Below are 14,377 nucleotides of genomic sequence, written 5' to 3'. Positions count from 1 at the left end.
GTTTTCAAACCTTTTCATCCGGAAAGCTTTCATTCAAGCTAACAATGGCAGCAGAAAACTCTGCATATCGACGAGTTATCTAAAGAATAAGTAGCAAGTCAACGAATTAGGAGAATAGAAAATATTCTCGTTCAATTATTCAAGTGACTTTTTTGTATATCCTTGCTTCCATCTATCAACACTCACACAACCCAGAATTCTTTGAGTTTCTCTGACGAAGGGCTTACGACCGGAACGTTAGTAACAAACAAACAACTTAAGGCTGTCACTGCGATAGATTTTGAAAAAGCAAGTTTGAAAGATAGTCGCTACTTACGTGAAATAAATAGAAGAGAACCGCTTCGCTAGAAGTATAAGAAAAAAAAATAAAAAAAGCATACTTACATAATGTGGTCTTATGTCGATAACTCCCAGTTTTTGAGGATCCGTGTTACGAACACTGTCAACATTTAACTCTACTACATACGTGAACCGAGGCCATGACATTTCCAACACTGTGTCCCAGTACCTAGTATAAACAACCACAAATATACACAATACTGTTGTTATTACGTGACTGACAGCAGGGCTCGAAAAAAAGTTCCAATCGGTCGTCCGGGACCAGTACATTTAACCCTCCGCCCCCGCGATGGGGAAGTAATTTTTCATTCTTACTTGCCCGATGGACAAGAGCGCTGGTAAGCATCTGCTGACTAAATCATGTATTGACGACAAACAAATCAACTTAGACATACATGTAACTGGCCCGAGCACAACAAAATTGAGGAGTTACTTTTCCGAAGGAGTCTGCTGTAATTCAAGATTTTTTTTAGCCCTTTTGACACTACATTGCGCATATTTTGTGTAACCGGGCGCCACTCACACCCAGTTCACACTAAAAGACTGAACTCATTTAGTTAAACCGGATTTTTTAAAAAAATCGTATTGGTTTCACTTACTTGTCCAGGGCTGGCACGCTTCTCTTGTGCATGAGTATTCTGTATCTGTGAACTATGTGAATGCACAGGAAGATTCCAATGGCATCAAAACAACTCTCCAGGTACGTGTCGATTTGTTTCTGCGGAGTAAAATTAACAGATTACTTCAGTCAGCCGACTGTACCCACTTCGGATGCTGACATGAGTGGCAGTGGAACGAGGAGGGGGGGGGGGGGCATCTCCCACTGCTAGCCGACCCCTTCCCTCGCGGCCATTGAATCAAACACTTTCATAGCTAGACATTCAAGCTGCAAGTTTTACTATCACCCACAATACTCACAAGAAAAAGCGATAATGTTTTGCCCATTACTGCGGTAAACAGATCCTTTGCTGCGTTGTTTTGCACCATGAAGAAATCAGCTAAAAATAAGTATTCTCGACAGCTGTTGTCCAGTAATGCAAAGTGCATGCTGCGAAACAGGCTCTCAAACGAGCACTGCAAAAAAAGAAAGAAAGAAAACGGTCAACATTATTTTTTAATCATCGTAGCTGACAAGTTTAAACAAAATTGCTTACGACTTGAAATAAAACGTGCTTGAAAAGTCTGAGATAAAACTACCTAAAATCAACAAGACAACTCGAACTGACGAACACATGTAACCAGTTACCAAGCGCGGGAAACCATGCGCAAAATAAAACATGATTGGAACTGGTCTTGCACGTGATTGACCAAGAAGACAAACCAAACGGCAAAAAACATCATCTTTATTCTCATTGGCTAAAACATATTGCAGAAGTTTTTTTAGGCAATCATCAGGCTCAAAGAGCATTGACGCAATTATGGAAACCTCCGGGTTTAAACAAAATGTGACGAAGCCCTTTTAACTAGTTATTATTATATTAATGGAACCTCCATACCTTTTTTTCGCTCTTTTGTGCAGCGTGAGGAACAATCACTGGTTCTTCTAACTCAGATGTTAGAACATTGCCACGGCTTCCCAGTGTAAATATCGTCGAACGATTCTTTAAAGCACCCTTTCCAGAGAAAATACTTGAGAAGAATTAAGGATTGCAAAACTAGTAACTAAGCCATAAGCGGAATTAAATAGTTAAACAATTGCATGCAAATATGAGCCTCTCTAAGCTGTTTCATCATAACCTGCGATCAGGCCCTCCTTTCCCCCCTTCGTGTCACATATAGACTCCTAAGGATCGTTTCCTTATAAGAGATAAAGAACGTAAAACGAAAATTATAAATTAAGGTTAGGATATCTCTCTTTGCGTTGTCTTCTACTCCCATTAGGTCGTCTCTGTCCGCCAGTTCTTCAAACTGCATCGAGAAAGCAAAATCGACTCGTGTGAGTTCACAGCAATTCAATCCTAATAATTAAATTCAGATTACAAATATTTGTAATCTGAATTTAATCAACCTATTAATGGTTTCAGCATTGAGCAGTGTATGAAATCTCGATTTTGTTACGTGGTAACATCGTGGCCGAGCCCGCGATTCTCGTAACCCAGATTGCTACGTAAGTAACATGACTTGTCCTTGCTAGTGCTCGTGCAGTTTTCTGATTGGTCAACAAGAACAATCATCAACACAAAAGTTCGAGTGCTTATCGGAGTTCGCACGAGGATTTACCAAGAACGGCATTTGCTCTCCCGACTGAAAAAATAAAAATTGTCATTTGCTTGCCTGTAGCTTGAGCAGCTTGGAGATGTACGTTTTGAAATAAGAGAAATAAATCTTGCTCATTGTGTCAATGTATTCATCTCTTATTTCTCTTGCGACTTGCCGATGATGTGCCATTAGAAATTCATTGAAATACCTGAAAGAAATGTGGATTACAAGTGATTAAATTTGTTAAGTATATTTGTTATTTTAGTTGCACTTGTATTGCCAATTCAAGTATAAACAATTTATGGTGCACGGTAAGCCATAGAGCAGTTTTCAATTGAGTGTCGTAAAACCAAAAGCAAAGTAATTAGCTGTAATTACTCTGGCCAATCACAAAGGACACAGACAACCTAGTGAACCAATCAAAACTCGAAGCAAATACATGAAGCCGGCATGAAGCGCGGGAAAACGTGCGTTAGCGAGTCACGATTGGTTTTGGTTTTAGTTCTGATTGGTTGAAAAGATTTTTAAACCAATCACTTAGCGTAGTAAGGCAAAACCAAAGCAAACACAAATTACTTTCGACACAAAAGTGAAGACGGCTCTATTAAGTTAATCTAAACGCAATTTCCTAACTTTTAATATGTAAGCACACAAATTACCTAAACTTGAGCAAGGCATTTTGTGGAATCTGATAATTGGTCATTGGACGACGAAATTGATAAATTCTCTGTAGTACATAATCTCTGATCTTCTGTACAGCCTGAAAATAAAACGAACAGAACAGTTAGAAGGTTGCATTGTACAACTGATGGCTTTCATTTTCAATTTTATTCCAAATGGAAGTAGCTAACAGAAGAGCCTAGATAAATTTTCTCTATTAGGACCAACCGTTTCAACCGCAAAACCATTTGAATTGCAGTCTTTTTTCAGTTCAAACGGTTGATAACTGTGGTCGTGCTCTGTTGGAATCGGATTTTGTTTGTTTTCGTCTTCTTTTGAGAACATAACATAACATAATACTTAATTTAGGAAATAAATACAAAGAAAAACACCTCCTGTTTTCCGTTTATTTGTGTGAAAGGATTGATGAATTTTCTCCAACTGTTTCAAACAAAAGCTGTTGTAAGGGGAGAATTAGACGGTTCGATTTTGCCTAGGATTATCGCATGCGACATCCTTACTCCACGACTACAACACAAATCGCGTCGTATAAATCAACCTACCACATCCTTACGACAGACGCGCGCGCGTGTTAGTGGTCCTAAGTCATGTCGTGGGCCTGTGGTACGCTTGTCGCATGCGAGAAAGTCGTACCTCCATGTAAATCGGCCCTAAAAGAGTTTTAATTTGTCGTTCGTAGCGGCAGACAACATTGTCTGACAAACGAAAGGTTGGACTACTAACTGTTGGGGTAAGGGTGAGCAATTATTACCACAAAAACTCAAACAAAGCCTAACTCCATTTGGCACGTTTCAATGGTTTTAGCTCCAATCAACTCGTTTCACTACCATTCAACTCCTTTCAACGGTTCCGACATGGTGTTCGTTTCAACTGTTTTACTGATATTTACGACTAAGATTAAACATCTCTGGTATACTACCTTGACTTTCAGCTTCTCTAACACATCTCCGACATCATTCACAGACAGAGCCCCTTTAAACGACTGCTCCTTCGCAAAGTCGATCTTGTGGTGCAACTCGTGCAGCTGTTCAATGAATGACTGCTCTGTTACCGGCGTTTCACAAATGTGCCTATAGTTGAAATAATGGACATTACTTAGACGAAGTGGTAGCCTTTTCCTAACCATTTATTCGGATGGGGGACTGGTATTACAAAGAATGCATTTTTCATTAGCTCTCATAGTTTCAGAAGCCATCTTAGTTGGGGTAAAACACCAAGAAAAATCTCTGCCTGATCTTGATCGGGTTTTTTTCCGGAGGACGATAACTACAAAACAAATATCTTTAGAACATAGTCGGTCTTAGAATTCGATGTTTTAAAGTAGAGTTACAGAAGTTATAGTATCACAAAGTCAAGATGGCTTCGAACACGGCGGGAAAGGTCCAGAGCGCTAAAGAATTATAAACTGACTGTAGTTAAGAATTTTCTCGCCGTAGTATTCGGCCTCCAAAATGTAAATTACTTGACAAATTTAGTCAGAGAAGTAGAAAAATAATAATAAAAAAAAATAAGGTACGACAATTCGACGAAGAAAGAAGGGTTAGCTTATAACAGCACGTGCAATGTAAGTTTCACTGGGAGTCCAAGGGAGGTGCACATCCGTACCCGAAGACACCGGTCCAGTTAAATCACATAGCACCTTTATCCCCCTATAGCCCAGTTATACCCACATTTCTTATAATTAATTTTCTAACACACAGTCACGTTAAGAGCGTCTTAATGGGGTGGTGGCTTTTACGGTTAACGGTTAAAATTTTGACTTTTTTACGACTAACGGTTAATTTATTTCCATTACGGTTAACAGAAGTTTAAAGTTAATTTTCATTGTTTTAAAAAGTTAAAAATTAATTTCAATAATTGGAAAACATATTTTAGGTCTCAGGGCCAATCTGGGACGATGAAGTGAACTAGTTTGGTTTATTTATAATTACTGACCGATTTATTACGGTTAACATATTTTTCGGATAACGGTTAAAATTTTCCAATTTTTACGCCTAACGGCTAAATTTTTGGGTTTAAAGGTTGTTGAGAAGAAATATTAATGATTTTTCGTTTTATTAATACTGAGAATAAATGTATTTTGATAGCCAGGGGACTCCACATGAAAAGAAGAAGAAGAAGAAGACATTTTCTGTGCTATATAAAGTCAAGAGTTTTCTGGCTGCTGAGCAGCATATCGGGACGAGAAAAAAAATTGCATTTCACACATGAAATGATTCACTTGAGAGATCACTCTGTTGTAACATTTTCTCCTCCTTTGTCACATTTTCTACTCCTATAGTTCTCCACTTTCAGCAGTTCTTAAATAAACCAACAATATTAACTTAAAATCGACCAAACCCACTTCAGACGAGGTCTTTCAACATTGAACTTTGTTGAATGGGTTACTTCTTCAGACAACAAATTTTCTGATCAGCTTGTATTAAAAGCTTCGTTAATTATGGAAGGAGCTTGCAAAGTCCGGTCATCCCGTTCTCGGCGATCGATGACTTCGTGTATGGCCCCCCATCTTTGGTACTTTTTTTATCAAAGTACATAAATCTTAAATGCCGGTTATTTCAATACGTTGACTTTGGCTCCTTTTCGTTTTCTGCCGAAATCTCCCTTGGCTTTCCCCAGCACTTTGAGCACTCGTCCTTCGCCACGAGTTCGACACAGATCCGCGCGGGGTAACTCGAAGTTTGCCGAAGCAACTCGGCCAGCAGTCGTACAACGCTCGGCGATAGTTGGGAATTCTCCAGGCGTAGATGAAAGGATTTATGGCAGAATTAATAAATAAAAATCTAGACAATGCTACATCAATCTTGTGGAAAGTTATCGACTGTTGGCAAGGTTTGCAAAAGTAGAGTAGATGAAGCGTGACGAATTGAGGCAAGTACGTGATGTAAAACAGCGCTAAAACGATTATAATTGAAATGGCCATTTTGCGCTCGCGTCTTCGAGCGTAACTCGCAATCGAGTCGTATTCGCCAAGCTGTAGCTCACGAGTTTGCCTCACAAGAGCTTGAAACACCTTCACGTACATTACTGTTAACAAGATGGCAGGCAGCGAGGCGTGAGTGTGAAGATAAATAAGCGTGTACGTCCTCTCGGGTATATTCGTCACAGGGATACCACACATCCCGATTGATACAAACCATAACAGGGCGATAAAAATCTTGAGTCGTCTCCTCGTTATGATGGATTTATACTCCACTGGCTTGCTAATAGCCACGTAACAAGTGATCGACATAGCTATGATAGAATAACTGCTTACGAAAAGAGTCGTGCTAAGAACGGTGTACATGATCGCTTTGAATACCAAAACGAAAGGCATATGCACAAGTCTGGAACGATACACATCTCTCAAAGCCACAAGAAAAACGTTCAGCAATCCAAGTAGAAAATCTGACGCGCTTAAATTCGTGATCAACAAAACGGGCGGTAGTAGACGAAGAGATTTTCGAGGATCCTTGAAAGTAACGAAAAGCAGTATAGCGTTTCCTACGATGATTACAAACGCCAAGATGTATCCAAAGACGGCTAAACTCCGCCAGTACGCTCGGTCGTCGATTAAAGTAAGGTAGAAATCCAAGGTTGGACCAGACGCATTAGACATCGAATAAACACACACCTGACACGACGGTGTTTTTTTTTTTAACTACTCAATCCTCGCTGGGTCGTAGTTCTGACAAGTACTCCGCGTTTCCGGTGTTTAGTTAGAGCAAAACCAAAACCAGAGTTATTTTTCATCTATCTATGCGTCAACCGCTTTTGTCTCCGAGTAATAAAGGTCTTTACCTATTTCTCGAAAGCACTTTCCATGTTCTTTATTGCTAGCTCAGCTGCTACTTCAGCCCTTAAGACGGATACGTATTTCCATATGAATCGGAGTCGTTGGATGTTGGTTGTCTGTGTTTACATCGCGGTAAAGTCACAGGAAGTTACATCAAGCCGATTGTTTATCATTGTCAATAACAGGATTCACAATCCAATTGAATTATACCCTATATACTTACAAAAAAATACTACAAGAAGATAAACAATTTTGAAAAAGAATTTCGAGTAGTTCCCTCCGGCACTCGCTGTAAAAATCAAACTACTAACTTCACTGGCTACGCGAGGACACGCGGTTCCGCATGCGTTAATTGATGTCACGAAAGCCACCATGACCTTCCCTGGCCTTTAAAAGATGCGCCCCCGCACGCAATCATATTCATTGTTTGTATGCTAAGAAGTTGTTGCATTGTAAATGTAGCCGACAAAGAGATTCACCCGTGCGTTTAGGAACGTTTAACATGTTTAATGACAGACCAAAATCTTGACGCAAAGTACGTTCACAATTTCAACCACCAAGGAGCGGCCAACGGTTTACAAGAGCGAAGCGCGCAAGTGACGTCACGACTCAGACAAACAAACCGAAATGGCGGACGATTTTCGTAAAACACTTTAAGCAGCCGGTATAACCAAAAACACTTTCATAAAACGAAAACTTCGCCTAGATTGTTTTTATTTCTCTTAGAACACGCTGATGTTTTTTGAGCCTCGTGGCCTCTCTATTCATTTCCACCTCGCGCGCTTCGCTATTAAGTATCTTTTAAGTGATTACTGATACTGTCTGAAAGTACGCGTAGAAAACACACGAGTTTGTAGCTAGTACTTGCTAGTTTAAAAAAAAATGCATCTACTAACTATGCTTATAACATGACTTGGGTGCGAACCTAACGGATAGCAGACAATAAAATACTGTCTTCACAAATGAAAATCACGGATTCTACCAGATTTTTGAACAGCCAAAATTGATATTTTTGTCGCAGGAAACCTAAATATAATAGTCCATTTTTATAAAAAAAAATGTTATATTAGAGCACTGAAACTGTTAACGAGCATCTTTGGCTGCGGATGGCTCGGATGGAAACGGATAAGGGGCGATTGCAATTTGAAAAAGTTAGGCAAACGTTTTCAAGTTGTTTTCCCGCGTCTTCGAAATATCGATATTTATAGCTGTAGCAATGTTTTTAAAATTGAGGGTTATGTTGCCTTCCACTAATTTCAGAACAGATTAAACAAAAGTTTGAGAAATCCCCGTGACATAGTTCCTTTAATTAACAATTGGTTCATGCTTATTAGCGTGCAGTATCGAGTTATGGTGGACGCGGGAAGTTTGGAGAGCACGAAAGAAGCGTAATAGTTGCTCGAGGCGATAGCAGAGAGTGACTCCAACTGCTTGAGTGCTCTTCGAACTTCCCGCGGGCACCATAACTCGACAGTGCACAGCTAAAGGATGAACCATGCATTCTTTTCTTAAAAAAAGTTGCCTCAGATTTTCTCTAGTGAAATGTCACCTCAAGCCTTCGCAATTTGGGAAATAAGCATCTTTTTTTTTGGAGCTGGGAGGCAAAAATTTTGTCTCGGGGCGGGAAACAACAGCTACGATTTTCGGAAAAATAACAACAGCTCGCAAATTCGGGTAATAAAGTTTTGTTCCCTAAAATTTTCTACCAATTATAATAAATATTCAGCTAGAAAATCCGAAAAGATTTAACTCTGTTAGTTTACACAAATATCCCAAAACTATTCGGGAAAACAGTATAACGACATTTTAAGACCTGGATTTCCTCGTTGGGTGCTCCTGCACTGTGCAGAGTTTCAGAGTGTGATTATTTAGCGATAAATAAATGTAAAATCCATCAAAACTGAAATTTAATGAAGCCCCATCGCGCTACTGTGCTTTCCCGCAGTTATTTAAACAAGTTTAGGCCTTCAATTCAGTCAGGGAGGAACAATGAAGCAGAACGAGTCGCCACTGAGTTAGACCATCGCCACAAAACTTTCTTGCACTTTAATTTTGTTGCTATGTCCCCCAGTAAAAAGGACAAAGTTTGAACTGATTTCATCGCACAAGACTACAAAAAAAAATAGCCGCCATTTTCTTTGTTGGCGGAACCGTTTCAATTTTTTTTACTTTCTTGCTCCGTTTCTTTTCGTTTTTCTCTCCTTCTTATTCTCGTCACCATCTACTCTTAAATCCTTTCTTCTGGCCTGAAAAGTTTGATCTTTATCAATGGAAAATCCTGGAAAGGAGACCTTGATCAAGTACGGGTATATTGGCTTGTTTTCAGTACCACCAATTTTGCACCATAAATTGATCAGGTTTTTTTTCGATTTGCTCTGTCAGAATGCAGTCGATATTCAAAATATACAGTACTGTGAAAAGATCTATCCAGCCTGTATTAGTTGCATATCACAAGAATCTCTTGACGTGCAAACTGATGACGTCACAAGTGGTTGAATGCCCATTCCTCCAAATCCCGGAAAATCCGGTTTATTAAGCATAAAAAGGGTTAATATCAAAAATGTGGGCGTTGACGCAAGGCACATGCTCCTTTAACCAGTGAAGCTTAAGTTATTTTAAAGACAAATCATGTTAACTCTCTTTTTCTTTCCTGTTTTTTTTTAAAAGCAAGAATTAATTCACAAAGTGTACACATAGTACTTACTTCACCATGGAATCTGTGATCATCATTTCATCCACAAACTGACTCAACTCACCCCTGATAGCCTGAAGAGAGACAAAGAATGAAATAAAATAAACTGGAAAGTTTACTTATTATTTTTGTTTTTAAAAAATGGAAAGTTTATAGTGTTTGTAAAGGAAATTGTACGACCTCGGGTACAATTCATGGTTAATACTGGTAGTTACGAGTGATGCTTTGAGAACTTTCAAAACATCACGAGTTTCGTACCTACCGGTATTAACCACGAATTATACGAGAGAGACGTGCAATTTTTATTTATATAGTTTACTCAACAAAATCACAATTCGGAATGATATATTTATTTAACCTGCTTGAAGGGGGCTGTTAAGTCTCACACAAATTTTAATTTTCATTTCAGCCTTAACAAAAATCACTATTATACCTGAACTTCTCTTTTGTTCCAGGTATCGCCACATTTTAATACTTTTAGCCTCCTACTGTGACCAGTGTGTATCAAATAAGAAATGAATGACTGCACGATAATTTTCACTGACCTGCCTATTTTTTAGTTTGATGTTCATTGACAAAGACTGTTCTTGAAGAGTTTGGATTTCAGAGCTTATACTGCCAAGATCTTCCTAGAAACACATGGAGAGTAAGGAATACAGATCGTTTAATATTTTCCCCCCCCCCCCCCCCCCCGTCCCCAAGAACGCTCCGTGATACATCAATGGAATTAATCTAAAAAATCTTTACCAGTTCCTTGACTTATGGCATCTTTTTATACATGTACTGCAGTTACCAAAGTTTGATGACCATATAGGCACAACAGCTACAGTGAGTAGAGCTTTATGTACCTTTCCCTTGTAACAAGTTCTTAATGACACTGGGTACATGACGGTGCATAACTGCCCAGAGGAGGGGGTGGGGGGTACTCAGGATTTCAAGTGACGGGGATGCCCCTATTCGATCATCCCCATCCTCGTACCCAGGGTCTTCGTTCCCTTTGACCAACGGTCAGGAAACGAGCGCAGAAGGGACGAAGACTCAAGGTACGAGAATGGATCATCCCCGTCACTTGAAATCCTGAGTACGCCCCCCCCCTGGGCATAACTGCAGCTGGGTTAATTTGCTCATGCAAACTTCAGAATTTATACTTCAGTTTGTTTTCTTTAGTACAAAGAACTTCCACTCTCATTCAAGCGGATCTGTCTCCAGGTAGCCTCCTAAGCAGACGTTCTCTGGGGAGAAACGTGTGACAAGCCCAAAAATCGTCTGCTTAGAAGACTAGTCTCCAGGGGCATGTGGGGTGAAGTTTTTCTTTGTGCACTATTGGTTTTAATCTAAGACTGTCCACAGCCTCTGTATTTTTCAACGCAAAAAAAGCGAGAGAATCGGCGAGGGAAGCAAGCGTTAGCGCAAGGGACGTGGGAAGGGGGGAAGCGAGTGAAAGAAAAATAGTGTGACTTGGCTGACTCACGGCCAGCCTTTCCAAAGCTTTCACTGTACTGTCCGTGCCTTTAATGCAAAAACTAGTTAACAGTCTACTTTTTAGTAAAGCTTCCAGGCCCAGTTCTAAAGTCTGGGAGAGTTCTTGTTATACAGCAAAATATAAACTAGGCAGCTTTTGGAAATTGAATGTTGCCAGTTTTACAGAGAAAGGAAACCCTGGCCTGTTGAAGAAATAGCAACATGAGCATACCTGGAAACTTGTCAGCATCTTTTCCATACTCTGTTGAATTACAAGGAATTAGAGAAAGAATAAGTTCCCGTTTTATGCAGAAATTAAAACAAAATCACTTCCAGTTGTGCATTCCCTACAGGCATGCCGGATGGGATACAAGATGAATGAATGAACTGAGTTAGGACACAGTGTGAGCCAATGAGTCATGCGAGCCATGCAAGGCAGGAATCCCAAATCCCAATGAAAGGCTTACTGCAAGCTACCTAAACTAATTGTAGGCTAACTTGAGTGCTATTTAGGCTAACCAGAGTGCTATTTAGGCTAAGCAATGTGTTATTTTTATGACTCCCATGGCTTGCTGCAGGCTCGCAGATTGTCGAGAACCAAATGAACTGGAAGGTCCTAGTCTAGTACAGGTGAAAACAACTTGCCTCAAGAATAGTGTCACAAGATGCAATCTGGTTGTGGAGGCTTGCAATATTTTCACTCTCTTTGATGTCTTGTTAGTCATGGTTAAGATAAAAAGAACACTGACTTCTACAGAATAAATAAAATAATTATAATTTATTTCAGGCCTGTAATTTTATTAAGCAGCTACTGGCATGGACTTTTCTGTTCTGTTCTGTTCTGTTCTGTACTGTTCTGTTCTGTTCACATACAGTTATGTCACACAGGTCAGTCAGTTTGAACCTTCAGCACTACTGAAAGCAAACCAACCTTAGCCAATTAAATATTGTATATGCTGTGGTTCTCACACACACTGGGAGCCATGCCAAGCCGAACCATGCAGCCTGCCTTTTTCAATACTCTTCATCAGATGACTGAATCAACTCCAATGATATCAAGGAATATGACACGATCAGGAAGAACTACATGGTCCCTTCACCAACTCAATCCCCACTCCTGGTGGGTTGGTCGGGGGTGTCAGACATGGCGGATGGCACGCAAAGTGACCGTGAACGTCTCACGTGACCTGAAACCCCCCATACACTCTAACCCAGGCTCCCACCGTGTGGGCCGAGAAAACGTTTTCCGCTGGCTGAGGAACGAAAGAAGCTTTTAATTTGTTTTTGGTTAGAAATTTTTGAAACATGTTTTATTTTCACTTTCTTTTGTTCTAAATCATGGTTAATGGAATACAAAACTTTACAAAAGCTGGCATAAAATGCACACTTGGCCTGTCCAGAAAGTCGCACCCAGTAGCATAGGGCTGGTAGTATACATTTGACCCTCTCAAGCTCAGTAACATAGGGTATAATAATTATGCATGTGTATGGCCCTGTTTAGACTTTATATGAAAGGTCAAGGATACAGTCCAGAATGGATGCATTTTCCACTTCATGTAAGTCTCCTTCAATTTGCCTTGAGTACTGTCTTAAGTCAACTCCCTGACAAAATAAAAAAATAATAATAATAACAGAGTCTTTACTGGCACATTTAATCATAGTCAAAGCCCTTTACTAACTATGGTCAAACTGAACACTGCTCAGGATGTGATACGTTGGAACAGGTATGAAGTGTGAAAGCTCAAGAAGGGCTGTGAATTAACTGTGAAGTGGGTGGGGTAACCAGGGGGAAAAATGTATACACTTTTTGTTTTCATTTCCCAACATTTTGTTTCAACTGGCAAAGTACATTGTCTATATATATATAAAGACGTCCCAAACCCATAATACCCAGGGGACAGCTACAGGCACTGGGGATAAATGACAACCATGTGACAAAATGTCCCCTTTTTAAACAAACCTGTTTCGGAACTTTTTCTCAGCTGGAGAAAGAGAATGTAACACAGGTGTTTCATTACGGACCAGGTACCAGGCAAATTGACTGGCTGTGAACAGGACTTTGCCTGGCTGTTTTCAACATCTGAACGGACCTTAGTTACTTTACCAAAGAGGGTAGGCCTTGCTGATACTTTGCCTGAGGGGGAAACCCTGATGCACACCTGTTTTACAAATTATCCCCTGATGTCCCTCCCACACACTTCGACAGACAAGATCAACAACCAGTGAATCCGTTTGGACATCTTTATTGAGCGAGAGGGCCTGAGGACTCGAGAGGAGACCCCCAGGGAGGGAGGGAGGGTAATCAAACAACACTTGAATGAACAAACGAAACACAGACATCAAATGACAGCTGATGACAAGCTACAGGGACGATAGCGAGGACCTGGGGCTAATTAAGTTATTCCTAGAGAATATTAACCCTTAATGAATTTCCTGGTAACTGGTAGGTACATGAATAAATATTTTCACCTTTACCTACTTGATCAGCACGTATATTCCTAAGACAATACCTGTACACAGTAAATTTTCCAATATCTAATGTAATATTTTACTTACTTTTTCTAGAGCTTCTTTTACCAACTCATCCTCTAAATTTTCTTGTATATGTACTGAAAAGCACAAAAAGAGTTATTAATAAAACAATTTCCTACTGCCATACTGCCACTGCAGACTTTGCCTTCAGATATGGGTTACTGTGGAAAGCAATTGTTGCTTGAATTTCTCTTTACACTATGACAACCTCATAGGGGTTTGATAAATTTAGTTGCATAAGCTTAAATAAAAGAGATAAAGGGGCAAAATATGACTTATAAGCTCAGTTTCACAGTGAGCAGTTTTAGTGGAGTCCTTGTCTTTGACTTACCATCTACTTCGTCCAAGATAAATTCATCTTGAGAAGTGAGATCTAGTTCACCAAGATCAATGTCAACCTGCAAATCCTAATCACAAGAATCATTTAAATTGGAAAGGGAATATTATTAAAATTGACCCCAGCGCCAGCCAGTCTTCCATAAAAAAACTTATTTGTTTTCAAACTGCAAATTCAAAGAAATAAAAATAAATATGATAAGGCAAAAAGTTAGAGAATATTAAGTACCTCATCTGCTTCTTCAACGTCGTTAGAATCGCCTTCGTTCGTCTCTGGGCTGGTTGTATTTTGCGTATTTTCTTGATGGCTATCCGCCATCTTTGTTTCCTCAGACAACAATAATTGCTTCATGTATTCCGCA

General features: G+C 39.7%; 3 protein-coding genes across 3 annotated transcripts in view; all 3 read right to left on the bottom strand.

Annotated features, from left to right (window-relative positions):
• LOC144642956 (uncharacterized) overlaps window positions 1–735 on the bottom strand; it is a 26,399-nt gene extending 25,664 nt beyond the window's left edge. The window contains exon 1 of the mRNA XM_078502081.1: window positions 731–735. The gene's annotated coding sequence lies outside the window, so the exon portion shown is untranslated. The remainder of the gene's footprint in view (window positions 1–730) is intronic.
• LOC144642545 (vacuolar protein sorting-associated protein 52 homolog) overlaps window positions 1–14,377 on the bottom strand; it is an 18,082-nt gene extending 3,705 nt beyond the window's left edge. Inside the window, exons 1-17 of the mRNA XM_078501521.1 lie at window positions 14,245–14,377; window positions 14,011–14,086; window positions 13,704–13,756; window positions 12,674–12,749; window positions 11,793–11,860; window positions 11,380–11,409; window positions 10,232–10,315; window positions 9,699–9,760; window positions 4,139–4,289; window positions 3,198–3,298; window positions 2,614–2,746; window positions 2,190–2,247; window positions 1,836–1,969; window positions 1,258–1,413; window positions 939–1,057; window positions 385–508; window positions 11–79 (exon numbers count right to left, since the gene is read on the bottom strand). Coding sequence (XP_078357647.1) covers window positions 11–79; window positions 385–508; window positions 939–1,057; window positions 1,258–1,413; window positions 1,836–1,969; window positions 2,190–2,247; window positions 2,614–2,746; window positions 3,198–3,298; window positions 4,139–4,289; window positions 9,699–9,760; window positions 10,232–10,315; window positions 11,380–11,409; window positions 11,793–11,860; window positions 12,674–12,749; window positions 13,704–13,756; window positions 14,011–14,086; window positions 14,245–14,367 — 1,617 coding nt within the window. The 5' untranslated portion in view covers window positions 14,368–14,377. The remainder of the gene's footprint in view (window positions 1–10; window positions 80–384; window positions 509–938; window positions 1,058–1,257; window positions 1,414–1,835; window positions 1,970–2,189; window positions 2,248–2,613; window positions 2,747–3,197; window positions 3,299–4,138; window positions 4,290–9,698; window positions 9,761–10,231; window positions 10,316–11,379; window positions 11,410–11,792; window positions 11,861–12,673; window positions 12,750–13,703; window positions 13,757–14,010; window positions 14,087–14,244) is intronic.
• LOC144643190 (adrenocorticotropic hormone receptor-like) lies at window positions 5,701–7,284 on the bottom strand. The gene has a single exon (XM_078502374.1). The coding sequence runs from the start codon at window positions 6,815–6,817 to the stop codon at window positions 5,762–5,764; it is 1,056 nt and encodes a 351-aa protein (XP_078358500.1). The 5' UTR covers window positions 6,818–7,284; the 3' UTR covers window positions 5,701–5,761.

The sequence above is a fragment of the Oculina patagonica genome, chromosome 1 (genome assembly GCF_052425735.1).
Source record: "Oculina patagonica isolate OP01 chromosome 1, crgOcupat, whole genome shotgun sequence".
Classification (NCBI taxonomy): Eukaryota; Metazoa; Cnidaria; class Anthozoa; order Scleractinia; family Oculinidae; genus Oculina; species Oculina patagonica.
Note: the sequence above shows the minus strand (reverse complement) of the source record. Positions and strands in the feature narration are given on the sequence as shown.

Excerpts from the sequence above, each read along its gene's own strand:
- LOC144643190 (XM_078502374.1), bottom strand. The coding sequence starts at position 6,817 with ATGTCTAATGCGTCTGGTCCAACCTTGGATTTCTACCTTACTTTAATC.